The sequence below is a fragment of the Podarcis melisellensis genome, assembly GCF_964234715.1.
Source record: "Podarcis melisellensis genome assembly, chromosome: 5".
NCBI lineage: Eukaryota > Metazoa > Chordata > Lepidosauria > Squamata > Lacertidae > Podarcis > Podarcis melisellensis.
In genome coordinates, this window is record NC_138537.1 from 51,673,734 (window position 1) to 51,691,578 (window position 17,845).

A 17,845-nucleotide genomic window follows, 5' to 3' on the forward strand; every position below is an offset into this window, starting at 1 on the left:
TGACTCCAACATTGTCTTCTATGAAGAAAACAGGCTTATGATTTCATCATGCTGTTGCACTCTTGCTGTAACAGCTCTTGATATGATCATACGAGAGCTTAGGGGAAGCTGTTTCAAACCACGCTTGTTCCTGCATGCTGTTTCCATATCAAGTCAGCACCATTCCTGTAGCACAGGACAGTATAGTGACTGATAACAAGAGAGTACTCTGTTGTGTGTATTTTGCAAAGGGTGCTTCTATAGCTGTAGTTGCAACTTCTGCTGCAAAGTCACTTAAGAGTACAGGATTTGGTCATATACAAATTCAGACTGCTTGACTTAACTTCCAGATAAATGTTTGTGCTTTAAACAGATTTTCACTTGCGAACGTCTGTCTCTGTTCCCCCTGTGGAAGAGATGGGGGCACAGGGAGAGAAGATGAAGAAGCCCTATTTATTGCAGGAGCAGAATGCTGCTCAGAGTTTTGGGTATAAGCTTGTTTTATTTTGTTATATAGTCCAGGGGTGGCCAACTCCCAAGAGACTGCGATCTACTCATAGAGTTTAAAACTGGCAGTTCAGGTTGAGCTTTTAGGGAGGAGGAAAGCCCCATTTTTTAGGGGTTCAGGTCAAAGTTGTTGAGCTTCTTGGGGGGGGGGAGCCAGTGATCTACCAGAGACGTCCAGTGATCTACCCATTGGACATGCCTGTACACTATCAAAATGCTTCTGAATGGTTCAAATTATAAATCAAATATCCTGTGATAACTATTCAAACATGTTTTTAAGTTTTTTTCTAATGGAAACAGTACTAATGTGAATAATACATGGTTTCAGCAGAACCTTGAATAATATACCTCACCCATCAGACTGGATTGCCCTAGCCACTGTGGAAGTGAGATCTATGTCATAATGTGTGTATCTGAAGAAGTGTGCATGTACACACACAAAAGCTCATACCAATAACAAACTTAGTTGGTCTCTAAGGTGCTACTGGAAGGAATTTTATTTTGTTTCGACCACGGCAGACCAACACAGCTACCTGTAACTAGAACTATGTCATAATGGTTGCATTTGTTTCAAAACCTATCTGAAAATGCTGTAGTCTGCATATTGTTTTTCTATCAGACTAAACTTCAGAAACATCCCTTCAAGTGGCGTCGGTATAACTTGGGTCAGAGGAGATGGTTAACTTTATTATTTTAAAATGAAAATTAATACTAAATCTGAAGTACTTTATGACTGAAGCTTTAATTTCATGGTAAAATGAATTTGAAAATGTTTTTGATATACCCACAAGCATTAGACAATATGCCATAGCTGTTTCACAAAAAGAGCATTATTGTGGAAATTCTCTTCTGAACACATTGCACTGCAATTTTGTACCTGTAGGCCCACATCCATATGAAGATTTGTCAGTTTTTGCATGTGAAAAAGACATTGGTCCTGTCACTTTGATACATGTTTCTGGAAGGAGGAGAAAGGCTCTGTAGTGTGCAGCTACAAAGGGATGTGCTCTCGGACTCAGGTTAAACCCACACAAGATGAACTATAGGCCCTAAAGCAACTTTCCAAGGTTGCATTGCCAGTTTCAGGATATGTGAGACTGAAACATTCCCCCCACAAAAAAATCAAAATACTGTGAAGTTTAGGTCTACAATGCCAAAGTGCATTTAAGGAATTTATACTAATTTGATGTAGTAGATTTTTATCTATGCAGCTTTGCAACGGAATGGATCCTGATAGGCAGCCTACAATACTTTCAACCCCCTGCACTTGTTGAGGCCCCCCAAATGCAGGAGAAATTTAGCATGCTACCTAGAATGTATCATTGAATCCTCTGTGCGGATGTGAAAGATGTTCCTTAGCTAACAAGTCAATGGAAAGGAACAGTGAAAGCAGTCTATACCACTAGCCCATCAAGCTCAGTAGTGTCTACAGCGAGTAGAAGTGACTCTCAAGGGCTTTAGGCAGGTGCCTTTCCAACTCTATCTGGAGATGTCAGGGAGTAAAGATGGGGCCATCTGCAGACAAAGCATGTCCTCTATCACTGAGTTGTTTTCCAGGCATCACTGAAAGGATTCACTTGAAGATAAAAACTTTGGATGTCAATCCTCTACAACATGGATAAGATAATATTTGCAGATAAGTACTGAAAATATCCTATAAATATAACAGCTTGCAACAGAGAAACTGAGAACTTATTTTAAAAAATTTATTAAAGCTTGTTTTCATGATAAAATCATGTCTGACAATCATCTTGGGCAGACTTTCTATAAATATGTGCAAGTGTCAAGTAGTTACATACCACTACATCAAGATAGCCTTGCTTTCAGTGGCATTTTTTATTTTCAGCTATGTACAGTAAAGCACAGAAGCAAAGAATATTATAGGAATGTATTAATACAGCTTGCCTCTCAAGATCAGTGTTTGTTATAATTATGTTTTCCCTTGCTACCATACAATTATTTTGCCACCATTCTCACGCAACATTTAGAATATTGCACTACATTTAATTTATTATACAATCATCATAGCAGAGTATTGATACCAAACTTTTCATGCCCGTTTCATTAACTGATAAACTATAAGGTATTATTTTGAAAAAACCTAATGCCTATATTATTTTTGCAGCTGTTTTCTCAAATGAGCAAGTGTTTCAAGGCAGTACCTGGACTCAAGCGAAAAACTAATGGAGAATTATTCCAAACCACCTCAGTTGGTAAGCAACCCAGAAAATAAATTGAGAGATAAAATTCATTAAACACAATGTTGAACTCTTTTGGAGGGGTTTATTTTTTGAAGTATCTAGTATAAGTTATGAAGCATTTTTTTTTAAAGAGCAGAACTGTACCCTTTTTTACTAGTATGGATTGTATTCTAATTTAGTATTCGGCTCAGTTATGTTTTTTAAAAAGCAAAAGGTTATTCTTAAGGCCAAAAAGATGTGAAGAGGTTGTTATCACTCCTATACAAACTGAAAAGCAGATTCTACATAATAGGATATCTGATTGCTTGTCTGTCAAAATAAGAGGCTTTAGGTGTGCTAGCTTTGCCAGTTTCTACAGGTGTTTGTATATACAGCACAGGGCCTAAAATAATGATATGGAAAACAAAGCCTTATGACACATAAATGTCAACCCCCCCAAATATATTTTTTAGCAGACCAGCTGGGGCTTTTAAAAAAGAAATTTAAAAAAGGTCCCCAATTTCTGTTGGGCCCAGGAACCAGTAAGGAAACTCACATGCTATATTAAAAAGCTGGGTATCTAACTAGCATTTTTCTGTTCACGATGGCATTACAACCAGTGGAAGTAAATTATTTTAGCATTTCATTTACCCTTTAAACATTAACACATAAAAGTCATACATTTTGTGGAAAAATCAATGCTTAGGTAAACAGAAAAAGCTACAACTCAACTTAAAAATAGGTCTTTATGCATTATAATATTACAGTGATATGTTCTATAAGGCTTCCACCTATTTTTACATTAACGTATCTTTTGCTGGTACATTTCCAAGAAATTGCTATACAATATTGGTACAGCTTATGATCAAGCGAAATTGAATGTTTGTGGTCTTTAAGGAAGGAGAGAGGGGGAGATGAGCACCTACTGATAATTATTTGAGCTTTGAACTAGACATGTTTTAGAATTCTCTCCCAGCTTACAATTCTGCTAAACCCATAAAGGAAAAAGGTATTCAAGTGTCAATTAAGCTTCAAAAATCTGTGACTGTAAAAAACTATGGAAAGCAAGCATCATGATATGTAGTAACACCTTTACTAAATAACTGAAAATAAAGCCTGTGTTGGCTATGATGCATGATTGGCAAAAAAAAAAAAAACACCCCTGCTCTGAAATAAATCAAAGAGCCAAATAATGAGACACAATCAAAATCTTCAGAACCTGGTCCCCATGGCTGTAAATTTCAGCATGCAGTTAAAAATCAAAACATTAAACTTAATAATGGAACGGAACAAAAAATAACTGTATTAGCATGAAACTTTAGAAAAAGTTCAAATAAATTAATCTTCCAGTATAAACTTTCAAAAAGTTCTTTAAACACAAATTGGACCAGCTATGCCAACAAAAAACAAGAAAGGGAAACTGTACTTGTAAAGAAAACTCTAACTATACTCTTACAGAGATTTAAAAAAACACTTGTGGAAAAGCAGCTTGTATACATTTTACCAGTGTTTAATTACATTTTAATGTATCTGGTGTGGTTTTGATTAAGTGCAAAGTATTTTCCCAGTTTATCATTCTCAAGGCCAAATGTGCAACATCAATCTACTAAGTCATCGGATCTTTCAAGCTCTCCTTCTTTTAGTAGTTGTTCGAGTACTGGCTCCATTACTAGAGCACTTTCAACTTCATTATCCATTTCTTCGTCTTCATATTTATCCTCTTTTCTGGATTCCAGGTCTAAAGCTTCTATATCTTCAATGCCTGCTCTGTAGTGAATCATAAGGAGTGTTAGGGCTTGCAGTCGTTCACCTGATTTAGCCAATGCAGTAGACAGTAGCATTTTTTTCCTTGTATCTGTTGTTTCTTTCTTTTCTCTTATTAAAGAATTGTTATTTTCCAGTTCCTGGTCTATTTCATACTGTAGTTTTTCCAACATAACCTCTAATTTTAGGATTCTTTCTTCTGTAGGCAAACCTCTATAAAGGTCTCGACCAATTTCTTTAACAGCAATGTAGACACTATCATCTAATCCACCTTCTTTTCTTGCTAACTTTATCCCTGTACTTGCTTGCTTGGAAGGGCTACTTGGACCACCAGTTTCTGTGTCGCTACCTTCATTATCGGAACCATGTGGCGTGTGCTTTGGCGAAGGTTCTACTACATCAGCCCCTGGCTCACTAACACGAACTTTAGGAACTTGACGAAGATTTAACAACCGGGAGCTAGTGTTGATGATATGTCTTGTTAAACCTGTTGTTCTGTTTGCAGTTTTCAATTCTGTATCGGCACGAGATGCTGGTACGCTTAGAGAATCAGGGCTATCAAATTTAAAAGTGCGAAGGTCTCGTTCAAGCCGTCTTGTGGCTCCTAAACAAAATGGGCTTTCCGTTAGACATTTTTCTTGACATTTTTTGTGACAAACGTATGCACAAACAACACACTGTGATGCTGCTTTAGTCCAAACTTTTTTTTTGCAGTAATCACACCAAGTTGGATTCTGAAACTGGGTGTCCTGAAAATTATGCTTGTTTTCAGTGTAGATAATCTGTCCAAAATAAGGATCCTCTTTGGGAAGAATGGGAGCAGATTCATCTTCTGAAATATTTTCTTTTTCTTTTTCCAGGAGAAAACTGGAGTCTTCTGGTTCACCCTCTTTTAAATATTTAAAATGTATAGTAATATCACCGTAACAAAAATTTTCATTGAAACCTTTGTGAGAAATCAAATTACGCAATGCAGTTCTAGTTACTGAAGCTTTAGGTGCAGGAGGATTTAATCTAAATTGTCTAATGAATTCCATGGAGGATGTAGCTATACAATCTAAAGCTATTTCTTCAAGTTTTATGCTTTCATATCCTAAACAGAGAAGCCCACCTAATTTGAAAGGATCCCTACACCAAACAGCAACATTTAGGTACTTGTGCTCTTTTTCTACTTCAAATATGTAGGAAGAGGTCTTTGTCCTTGTCCATTTACCTAATCGTTTGCGATAAGGAATTTCTGGTGTTTCCCATGAATTATGGTTTTCTGTAGCTGATCTAGAACTTTGTGAAGATTCTGAAGGTTCTTTTACTGTTTCTAATTTGTTTGTAACTGCTTTGTTTGTAACTGCTTTGGGACTCTGTAATGATTCTGAAGCGTCCTTCATTAATTCTAGTTTGTTTGCAGCTGGTTTGTTTGTAACTGCTTTAACATTCAGTGTGGAATCGGAAGGCTCCTTAACTGCTTCTGGTTTATTTACAACTAATTTGGATCCTGTAGGTTCTTCTTCTACATCACTATTTTTTGTTAGCTTTACTGAATTTTTATCTCCATTACTTGCAGGAAGTGGCTGCTTCTCTGGTTTCTCAGCAGATAAGTCACCAGTTTCTAGTGTATTTTGAACTTCATTAGGAAGTGGTGTGATTTTAAACTGTGGCCTGGGTGGGACAGGAGGTTTACTTGTCTGTTTGTTTGTTTGGTGGGTTGCATCTATATTTTCAGAATTTTTTTGTACCACTTGTTTGGCTGCCTCTCTGAAAAGTGCCTTTCCAGTTGTCTGAGGACTTCCAAAATGTCCCTTGCGGCTTGGTAGCGGTGATACAGTTCCAGGTGGTTTTGCTGTAGATGACACTGTGGTATGCTTGGGACTGGTTGAAGAATCATCTCCAGGTTCATATGACTTTAATTCATTTGCCAAATCCTCAAATTGTAAATCTAGTTCTTTGTTTTCTAGATCTGCTGATGTCTCCTCATCTGGAAACACTGTGTTTACAAATGGTGCAAGACTATCTTGCGGTACTGAATTCTGTTGGTTATAGCCAACAGGCCTCTCATAATGTACGATGACTCTGTCACCAGCCTGTCTGATGAGCTTTAGCACTTGTATTGTTGATGTAATTTTCACTCCTGTCAAAAAAGAGAAAAAAATCCAAGAATCAACAGTAATGAAAATATATATATATAGCTGACTTTATAAAACATTCATGCCCTGTTTCAATGAGGACAATGGTCATACCAAACACCAGATTCTGCTGACTGGGAACTGTGTGCACAGAAAGGGCCCAACACATGGAGATCTTGGCAGCACTTTGACCGGAATATCTTGTTTCCATGATGAACAAGACAATCAGATTTGACAGCATACATGTGAAATGGAACTCTGGCCCCTCCTAGTGGTAGGGTGATAGGCACCTGAATTCAGCTCCTTATTGATCCTAAAGGGAATTGGTACCATCAAACATGGCAGTGTGAAACACTTGGTTCAGTAGCTAACCATGTAAACCATTCCTGATTCAAGGAAGAAGACACAAGCTATTAACACAAACCAGAGCCATGGAGAATATTTTCACTATTGTCACTCCAACTGATGATGAAGAAATAAATATGGACTTAGAAAGATAGAAGCAAGTTGCTAATATACCAGAATACCACATATAGAAAAATGTTCAGGAATCTGTTTTGTGAACTCCGAATTACTGGATATTGTTGCACAAGAACCCAAAATACTTCCTCGCTTTCGGAATGGCTGGTGCCTAATCATGTGATATGGGCCAAATTATTTTTATATTTTTCAGGTCTCTAGGTAATAATTTATCAATAATTATTGTTGCATCAGCCCATAGTGCCTGCAAAAACCATCATCCATGTTTAGGTGCAGCTGGAATCTACACACAGGCAATAGCCAGGGAAGTGAAACTGTGAAGCAACAGCTGCTGGGAAAAACCACCCTGTAGTTCTGCCAGGTAAGAAACATTGTGATACCATCTAGAAGATTTTAACAAAAGGTGGTTTCAGATGAACCCCATTCACATTTAAAATATTGAAGAGGGTGATGTGCTATACCTCTAATGTACCTTCCAACCTTCTAGAATGGTGCTGGGGGGCTGCAGTAAAAGCTGCCTTCCCCGTCCCCCCGCCACATGAGTGAAGTCTAGGTTCAAGGTCACCCTTTGCCAAATGCACATTTGAATCTGCATTTTCCACACATACTCTAGCAGCTGCATCACACTGGTACACTACATACCAAGAACAGTGTCAGTGCCTTTTGGTTTTGATCTGAAGGTACTGGGGTAGGTAAATTTATCTTTCCAACATAGCAATTCCACGAGTCCATCAAGGAGGGATTGGGACTGAAATTAGTGGACCCTCAGATTCCAAAGTTCTATTGGGAGTGAAGTGGCAGGGCAGAAGAAAGGAAGGGAGCAGCGCCCCCCATCCTTCCTTCTGGTTCCTCCACCTTTTTTATGATCCCTCCCCTACTGTTTTTGAATGGTGGGGGGCAGGCAAGAAATGTCATGTCCAGGACTAGCATAGTTTGTTCCATACTTCAGCTGGAGAATGGGAGGGCTTCCTCTGGCACATTTTCCTTGCCCCCCTTATGTCTCTGCTGACCAGGGGTGCCACTTGAATAAAATATTGGGAGGGCCCAGGTAAGTTCCATCCCACATAATCAATCACATGATGCAGTGCACGCACACCTTTGAATGGCAAAGCCCCCTCGGCCCCTCTAGGAGCTGGCTCCTATACTACTGACATCTGCAATGCAAGGGTGCTGTAGTTTCATAATGGTTAGGAGACAGCTCACAAGATCAATATCACTCACCCAAGAGTGGGCCTCTCTCTTTTTCTCTACCCTGGAAAGAGATTCTCTAAATATCCTCTAGGATACCATCTCAGGGATCATAGGATTGAAATGTAAATAAACTTTTAAAAAAATTGTATTCATGAAAAAGAAAAAAACAATTGCATGTAAACAAAGAAATGTCTAATGAGTGGAGACCCCATGTCTGTCTTTGAGTAGGAACAATTTAAATGTGTTTATATTGATCTTCAGATACTTTCAGTGCAATTATGGAAGTCAGGTGTTAAGGAAGCTTTAAATCTACAGTAATGCATTACAGCAAGTACCATATTTTTCGCCCTATGTGACACACTTTTTCCCCTCCAAAAATGAAGGGGAAATCTGGGTGCGTCCTATGGGGCGAATGCAGGCTTTCGCTGAAGCTTGGAGAGCGAGAGGGGTCGGTGTGCACCGACCACTCTCGCTCTCCAGGCTTCAGGAAGACATCCGCAGCCTAGGCAGCCCTGTGGGAGTTCCTGCAGGGCTACCTTGGCTGCGGATAGTAGCCTGTTTCCCGGAGCGCCGGGCGCGCTGAAAGCAGAGCGCCCGGCGCTTCGGGAACACATCCGCAGCCTAGGCAGCCCTGAGGGAGGTCCCGCAGGGTTGTCTAGGCTGCAGATAGCAGCCTGCTTCCCAGAGCGTCGGGCGCCCTGAAAGTTCCCCGCAGGGCTCCCCACGCTGCGGATAGCAGCCTGCCGCCTGGCGCACCCTGAAGCAGAGCACCCCTCGCGCCGGGCAGACATCGGCTAGCCCCACAAGCTCGGGGGACAGCAGGGAGGCGCAGCACCGCCATCCCGCTGTTCCTCGACCTGGTTCGGTTTCTCCGACCTGCTTTTGGGGGGGGAAATAAAGGAAAATTTCCCCCCTTTATTTCCCTCCCAAAAAACTAGGTGCGTCCTATGGGACGAAAAATACAGTACTTTCAGAGCAAGTGCAACCTAACTGTTAACAGCAAGAGGCACAAAAACATAGTTTTGGATTAGAACAAACTGTAGGTGTAACCTAGAACCACAGAACTGAAAAAGATTTTACTGTGTCTGTTTTTCCAAGGGTAGTAAAACTAACATCTTTGGGCTGACAGGATTGGAACCTCATACACAGGCAGGCTTGGAACTGGGAAGAGGTTTTACGATGTCAAAACAAAACAAAAGAAAGCCAAGAAGAGTTTGTATTTGATATCCTGCTTTATCGCTACCCTAAGGAGACTCAAAGCGGCTAACAATCTCCTTTTCCCTTCCTCCCCCACAACAAACACTCTGTGGAGTGAGTGAGGTTGAGCGAGAGAAGAGTGACTAGCCCTTGGTCACCCAGCAGCTGCATGTAGGACGCGAACCCGGTTCACCAGATTACGAGTACACCGCTCTTAACCACTACAGCACACTGGCTCTAGGAGGGTGAAGCAGCAGGACAAAGTATGGATTGAAATGAGCCCAAAGAAAATGTAGAGAGAGAGTAGGGCTTGAGGAAAAGGACAGTTACAACTGGAAAAGAAAGCAAGAAGAGGTTATAAATAAACCTCAGGTCACTTAAGTACGGGACAGGAGTGAACAACAACAACAATATGCTACGTGTGGAAGAAGGGACTAGTACAGTATTAGAGAAGCTGGTCCAGAGAGGATAGCTAAAGATGGATCTGTTGTTTTATCCAAGTTGTTTTACTACTTACCTCCAATAGCTATAAGCCTATCCCCTCTCTGAAGATCAGCAGCTGCTGCAGCTGAGTTCGGTGTGATAGTTTCAATGACAACATGCCCTGTTTCACCTTCCTTAACTTGTATTTGGCGCAGAGTTAGTCCAACACTTGGTGAATTTCCTTTTATTAGTTCTGCCTGGGAAGAAAGAAATTGTAAAATTGTAAAATGAAATGACATTTAATCTGGTATCTAATAAAGATTTAATACATAAGGTAGCTATGTTTTCTCTAGACAAATCTGTCTTACAAAATGTGGTATGTTTAAAACAGGGTTGATCAATAATGAACAATGTCATTTTCTATCCATGTTTGCAAAAATGAATGCTTTTTATCAAATAAAGTTGAATATAAACATGTTACGTGAACTATAGCATACTCCAACTCAGCAGAACACTATGTGATCCATGACTTTAATCAAGCCAGTTAACAGAAAAAGAAAACCAAATTAAGATCAGCTCTACAGATATCATATGCTGTATTCAAAACCATGTGGCAAACAATTTGCTTCTTCCAGTACAAGTAGTGCTCAGGGTCTCAAGCAGAAGTTAATCTGAAATGCTGCAAATCAACATATTTTGCATTCAAAAATCTTATTTTACTAAAGATGAAGTGATTTGAAATCATAGAGCATTTATTGCTGTAGGGGATAAACTAAGCTCAAACTATTTCCCATTTCCTCTTTTCAAAAAACATCATATGGGCATCAGGGAAATACATCTGTCTCCCTTCTCAGAGGAACATTAAGTTTTTTCCAGGTACAGTCTGAAGCAAACAAAAAGCCTGCAAAACCAGGGGCAGAAAAACTTATACATTTATGGTGGACACTGACAGGTGGGAACACCCAGGTTAACTCATTTAAGATAAATCACTTAGAAGTGTACCTGCACATTTTGCTTCAGAAACTACTTTTCTAGGGCTACTTTTTTAAAAAATAAAAAATAAAAGCTCAGTGTCTGGGCATGCCAATGAAGGCATTTGTGGGTATGATGGCACCTGGCAGCCCCCAACAGACATCTAAAACTGATTTATTAACAATATGAAACACATACCAATAAAATTGCAACAGCAGCTGCAAAATGAGGCTCTCTCAACAGAAGTTATAGAAGTCATAGAGCTGGAAGGGACCCCGAGAAATCATCTAGTCCAACACCCTGCAATGAGGAATCCTGCCCACAGCTGTCCTTGGGTGGACCTGAACCACTAACCTTCTGGTTAAAAGCCAGATGCACTGACCCGTTCAGCCACCTGGCACCACCACCCCTCCCCAAAGGCTTGGGCAAAAAGGTACATATTTTTTCCTGCTGACGAAACAAAAAAACATGCTGGAGTGTGACACACCTCAGAGGGGAGTTCATTCAACAGGTGCGGAGCCCCCACAAGGAAAAACCTTTCATGGGCCCCTACACCATGGACCTCATTAAGTGCAGTTATTACCCAGATTCCTCTAAGCAAGGGTTACAACTCCTTACTGTGGTCGTGTGGCTGCAATGGTGGCTTTTGCAGAGATCTTGGGAGAGTTCTGTGAGATTTTGCTGGAAGCTGCCATTGCATGACCCTAGTAAGCAGAGCTTTGGCAGGGGTGGAAGGGTGGGGGACACCTCAGGCAACACAAGGGGACAGGCCGTCCCTGGCATATGTTTTGCATGCAGAGGGGTCAATCCCTGCCATCTAGTAAAGGAAGGCAATTAGTAGAGCTAGAAAAGTTAACTGCCTGAGAAGTTGGAGAGCCACTGACAGTTTGAGTAATACAGGGCTAGATGGACCAACGTCTGACAACTTCATATGTACAAATGCTCATATTTTCCCAACATAGAAAACATTCTCTACTGTTAGAATATGTGATTTATATAAAAGGGGGCTTTTCTGGGCATACTTGTAATAGCTTATGTTTACCTTCGAATTGCAAAGCAGTAATTTTTCAGAACACTCAGAAATAACCAGTTTCTGTGACATGCAAGACGCAATCTCTTTAGCGATTAGCATGAATTGCCCAGGTATTCCAAGCAATGACAATTATGGAAGCAGCAGATACAAACAACTACAACAGGGTAACTAGCATTTAGGAGGACAATGTCTGCACCATGTAAAAAGGAAGCCATTGGTTTTACATGCAATTCTGTTCCTCTTCTAAAGAAAGCAATTTAGAAAAAGATGCTAGTGTAACTCATGCTGAATGGTTATTACTCATTGACTTTTAGTTCTTGCTAAATGCAGTTGTGATGTTCTCTCAGTCCTGAAAAAATGGAAAACAATTGATTTTTCATATTTCAATTCTGACAGCCACTGATAGAAAAGATTCCTCTAATATAGCACTTGAGCATGGATCAGTTATTGCAAAATGTTGTACAATCTCACATTAACTGACTCATAAAGTCAATTTTCAAATATTGCAAGAAGAGCTGGGGGGGGGGAGAGAATCAAGAGGGTTTGCGGGCCAGAAATGAGTCCCAATCTCTCCACGCCATCAGCACTGCCTTTAGAAATCACAGTTGACTTGGCAGAATAGCTATGATTAAAATGTCTATTCTTCCACATTTTTCATATTTTTTTCCAGGTTTTGCCCATCCATATTTCCTCCTCTTTACTAAAAAAAAATATGGCAATGACAGCTAATTCTATTATTTCATCTGGGGGGGGGAATATAGAATAAATTATAAAACATTATTTAGGCATAGATCTAAGGGAGGTCTCAGAATGCCCAATCTAGGACTCTCTTATGCAGCATTTAAAATTAAATCTCTGATCCCCTTGATTAGGGGACAATATGACATTCCATTGGTGCAGACCAAGGCCCCTCCTTCTTCACCGTCAGTAAGGGCATTTCATTTCCAAAAACTGTCTCAGGCTCAGTGGAGCAAGATGCAAAACTCTTTCGCTTGTCAGTGCATAGCTCTAGCACAAGGTGCAAGCTAGCCCTTCTGTAAGCAGAATATACTTAACATAAAAAGAACATCTTAGGATTGCACCCCTTGTCTATGGTTTCCTAAGTACCAATAGTCTCTTCTGCTTTTCCATTTCTTTTTCCTGAGCTATAAAATGTTTCTACCTCTTTGTGTTTATTTTCCCCCAAGGACTATTGTTCAACATTACACTGTGCTGTATTTTTCACTTTTCAACAGCAGCTGACTAAACCAAATTTCAATGCATCTCAGGGACGCAGAATGACCCCAACAGTGCCATGTGGTGTGTGTCAGGAGTGCTTTCATCTGCTTCCCTGTAACTGCTTTTGTTTGAAAAACCATCTAGGATTTTTTTACCCCAATATTATAATTCTTAAGCTGAAACTAAGATAATAACATAGTAATTTGGGGGGAGGGGGATGTTTTACTATCCCAAGTGAAATTCTAATATGCATCTGGGTAGTAAATGTTCCAAAACAAAAGCAATGTGTTTTCTATCAGAAGAAGGGCACTTATCTGCTTCCTTGGGTTGATTTTTGTTTTAAAAACTGCGTGGTACATTTGTTACTCCAATATACTAACAGTGACTGAGACAGAAAATGCACCTCAGTGGCAGAAATCAATAGATTTCACAGGTTTTTGTTGTTGTTGACAGAAATAAAACTTAAAGGTTGAAATTTGGAAGCACCCTGTGTAGGTGACAACTGTGCAGATGATGATATATCAAGAGGGACTACTTAGGTGTAAAGAAAAGTATCGGTGGGGTAAATTTTAACCACAATTGGAAGAAAAAAGGTTTTTAAATAAACTAATTGTTTGACTGGCAATTTTATACTATAATTATCATTTTATTTAAATTTTATTGTGAACTACTTTGAGCACAAAGTATTTGTGAAACATATCAGTATTATTTGCACAGTATATCATGACTATTATTCCTCTGCATGCAGTAATTTGACATTTCATCTCTATATATGCTGAAAACTGTGCTTTTAATACTTTTTTAAAAATGATCTTTTCTGTGAGCCTTTCAAAGAGTAGAATGTTCAGGAAATTCTGCAAGTCCTAGAGACAGAAAGAGTGCTACATTTTTTCCCCTTTTTGTTCCTATTTGCAAACAAAGGGATCTATGTTACCTTATCATTTTAAGATCACTCAGTTCTGTCAATTACCATAATACATCAATAAGGAAGTTTTATTTCCTACTGAGGAAATTTGTTAGCTTTCAAATGTCAGCAGAAAATCATGAAGAGTAAACCTCTGTTTTCATCACTGAACTCTGGTGGCTCATATCCTTTGACCTATATACTTTAATATCCTCTAAACACGAGTGTGGTAAAATAATTAAAAGTGAAAAGATTCTACAGTATGATGGCATTTAAATGATTTGATCGCTTGGAAAAGTAAAGATGGAATTATGTTTCTATGTCATTAAATCAACCAATATTGTTTTGAGTTTTATTGTACAAAAATAGGTTTAATTTATGGATTTGTTTAAATGCCACTTTCCCTTCAAGGATGATTAAATGCTTTAGCACAGAAGTAAAAATAAGGAAACAGCAATGTAAAGAAAACAAACATTTTTGGACAATCATATGCCCTAACACCTACCACTTGACAGGGGCAGAGAACAGACCCAACACTGGCCTGATTTGCACAATAACAGTAAACAATGGTTTAATAAAGCACAAGTTGTCCCACAGAAGTTCAAACAAACTATGGCTTGTTTCTCCAAAGTTTGATATGTTTCTCTTTTGCCTTGTGCCTTTCTGGTTTGGTAAGCACATGATATGGAGTGGCTGAACAAACCATGGCTAAGGAGGTGTGGCAGGTCTGCAGGTTAACACAAAGTCATAGTTAAACAAAGGTTCACAAGTCAACAATAAGCTTCTGATCATGTTTTTTGACATAAAAAAATCTCATTAGTGTACAGGGTTCACACATAATAAATAATTTATTAGCATATGTGAACCAGACCACATCAGTGTACTTCAAAAACCCTTTGGTAGGAAGAAATATCACTGGAAATGTCACTCTCAATAGTATTAGTTTGTAACACAGTTGGCCAGATTCAACTAAATAGCTGCGCTAGCAGAAGCCAACACAAGATGTCTGGCTGGTACTACAAGGCTTTCCCTTGACTCCTTTCCTTGTGTGCCCCATCAAGTATAGGGGGTCAGGAGAGTCCCCAGAACAGCATGTGGTGGGAGGACAGGAAAGATCATTCTATCATGTAAGTCATGCTAAGGTGATAGCTATGCCAGCACAATAATTCTTGTGCTGGCATAACTACCTCTTCTTAGTGCTATTTTGAATTCCACCCAGGGTATTTTTCTTTAATGCTTTCAGTAGGTTATCTGTTGTGCCTTTCCCCTCTTCCTCCCCATAATTCATATTTGGGCTTAAGCCTTTATTAAATTTTGAACATTCTCTCCTAAAAGATCATACACTCCCTTTGCCAGGTATATGGAAGATGGCCAATGTAAAGCCAAGTTTTAAATACACCCAGAGAAGATCCAGAAAACTCAGATCTGTCAACCTAGTTTCTGTCTCAGAAATGCAAACTGGAAGAAAGTGCCTATTAACAATTAAACATTCAGAAAGCATCAGCTTAGCATGTTTAAAAGGGAAGTCATTCCTCAGTAGCTTTCTGGAGTATCACCAAATATGAAGATAAAGACAACCTGGTGAAATGAATTCCAAACCTTTTAGAAAGGAATCCCCTATCAAAGGCTTCTAAAAAATATGGTTATCATGCAGCAAGAAGGAAGGTCCTCTTATATATACTGGCAACGAGCTAGAAGGAAACAAGCAAAAGTAGGAGTAAATGGCCGTATTTTATTTTTTTATATAAAGGAAGATTAAAAGAGTAGGCTCTCCTCCAAGAACTGAGATCATTACTATCATAGAACATCTTTCTAGTAACAATGAGAGGAAATGCTCAGTAAGGCAATATATTCGTTGCTTGATACTGAGCTTATCCCAATAACTTGCAAAAATATGTTTTTGGGCAGAAGAGGCTGGTTTGCACATAACGTTAAACCATAGCTTAGAACTACATACATGAACTAGAATAAGCTTGAGCAAAGTCTTGGCCTCATGTACTCTCTCACCCCTCCCCCCCCCACCTCACCCTGTACCACTGGGAATAGAACTGGCATGTTTACATTCAATTTCCATGAATCCTGGCTTCTTATTACACACAAATCGGGCAATTGTTTAAGGTTAAATTAAACAAGTCAGCTTCACAATCCATGGTTTGAAGTTGGCTTGTTCTGAAACTTAAAAAGAGTTTGTTTTATGCCATAACTAACAAGCCAGTATTTGTAGAAATTTGAAGTCTACATGCCAGAAGTCCTTCTCTTGGTCATATGGGAAGAGGTGAGGTAGCATATTAATCTGAGGCTTCACTCTGCTCATTCTAGTTTGTTCATATAGTCATAAAACATGTTTAATGTGTCCAAAGAGAAACAACAACAACAACTAGTATTGCTAGTGCTATGACATCAGCACTTGGCTTCAGAAGGAACAGATTCTAAACATGGCTGCAGTAGCTATGAACCAGAACACCAAGAATGACAATTGGCCCTTGAACCATTTCAACTTTGCCTCTCTTTTAGATATGAACTTGCAGGGCCAAGGACAGATGACTGTTTTGCAACCTTTCCATGGACTACCTGAATGGAGTGTGCAGACCATATTTTGAGAAACTCTGGTTTGAACACAAGCCAGGACTCCCAAGTAAATCACACACATACATAGACACAATGTTAACTCGATTACGCTGGAACCTCGTAACCAGGCAGCAACATTTCTGTACAATATATCACATATGCTTTAGAAAGTCATTTGAAACTAAGCACATTACCTGGAAACCACCATGTTTAGTTGGGTCAAGAAAACAAACATTGTTATCACTCTTACAAACAGGCCATATTGTTTACACAAATAATTAGCTTTCATGCTGAGTCCACCTTTATAGCTGAAATCACTTGTCACTGTAAATCAATTTCAAATGAGAAACATGGCTGTCTGCAAGTAATACTGCAAACTCTGCCTTGTGTCCAATATTTATATAAGCAACAGAACAGATTACCATGTGAATACAAAATGGATTGTCAGCACAGTGCATCTGTGAAAAATAAATACTCCTCTTTGTTTCTTTTAGGATTTGTAGCTGCTTAAAGAAAATAAACCAAGTTAAGTTTATACCCTAGGATAACATATGCCTTTACAAAACATGTGTTATAGTGCACTGAACCATTATTAACACCTAAGCCATCCAAACATTAATTAATTAATTAATTAATAATAGTAAACCTGCTGTTTCAAGAACAGAGTTAAGAAAGGGGAAACTGTAACATAAAATAGGACTGGGAACACCTTGACTTTTCCTCATCCAAAGTAGCCAAGTTCAGCTAAAAAAACCACACCTTGGTGCATTCACAGTATGTACAAAATTGTGTCCTTTATTTATTGGAAGGATCTTGGAGGGAAAGGACAGATATCATATGACTGCAGACATTATTATAGTAATATGCACATCAGGGTAATGCTTGCAACTGTTGCCAGGAAAGGGAAGATAGAGGAAAGCTATTTCAACAGAATATAACAACTTTAAATCAAGGCAGTTACTAAGTAAGCCAAATAGTTAATGCTCAACATGAGAAAGCAGACAGCTTTCCATTTTACATGCAATATGGATTACAGAAAGTTATGCAAGTCTCGGAATTATCCCCCACTGTATTTTCAAATGCTAAGTTTTACAAGACTTGGTATTTTCATAAAAAGTGACATTTTCAAAAATGGAAGGTTTTTTATTTGTTTTTTGCCTTAATCTCAGTTCTTTCCTTTGACAGGATTAAAGACTGAAATGGCAGACTTCAGTAAGCTCACTAAAATACTATTACTGAGAGACATTTGACTGAGTCTATTTACACTATTATTTCACAACTACTTCAAGTTTACCAAGTAGCTGAAAAA

General features: G+C 39.0%; 1 protein-coding gene across 1 annotated transcript in view; it reads right to left on the minus strand.

Annotated features, from left to right (window-relative positions):
- Window positions 1-2,178: 2,178 nt before the first annotated feature.
- Window positions 2,179-17,845, minus strand: part of PDZD8 (PDZ domain containing 8) — a 39,934-nt gene continuing 24,267 nt past the window's right edge. The window contains exons 4-5 of the mRNA XM_081912631.1: window positions 9,936-10,098; window positions 2,179-6,555 (exon numbers count right to left, since the gene is read on the minus strand). Coding sequence (XP_081768757.1) covers window positions 4,265-6,555; window positions 9,936-10,098 — 2,454 coding nt within the window. The 3' untranslated portion in view covers window positions 2,179-4,264. The remainder of the gene's footprint in view (window positions 6,556-9,935; window positions 10,099-17,845) is intronic.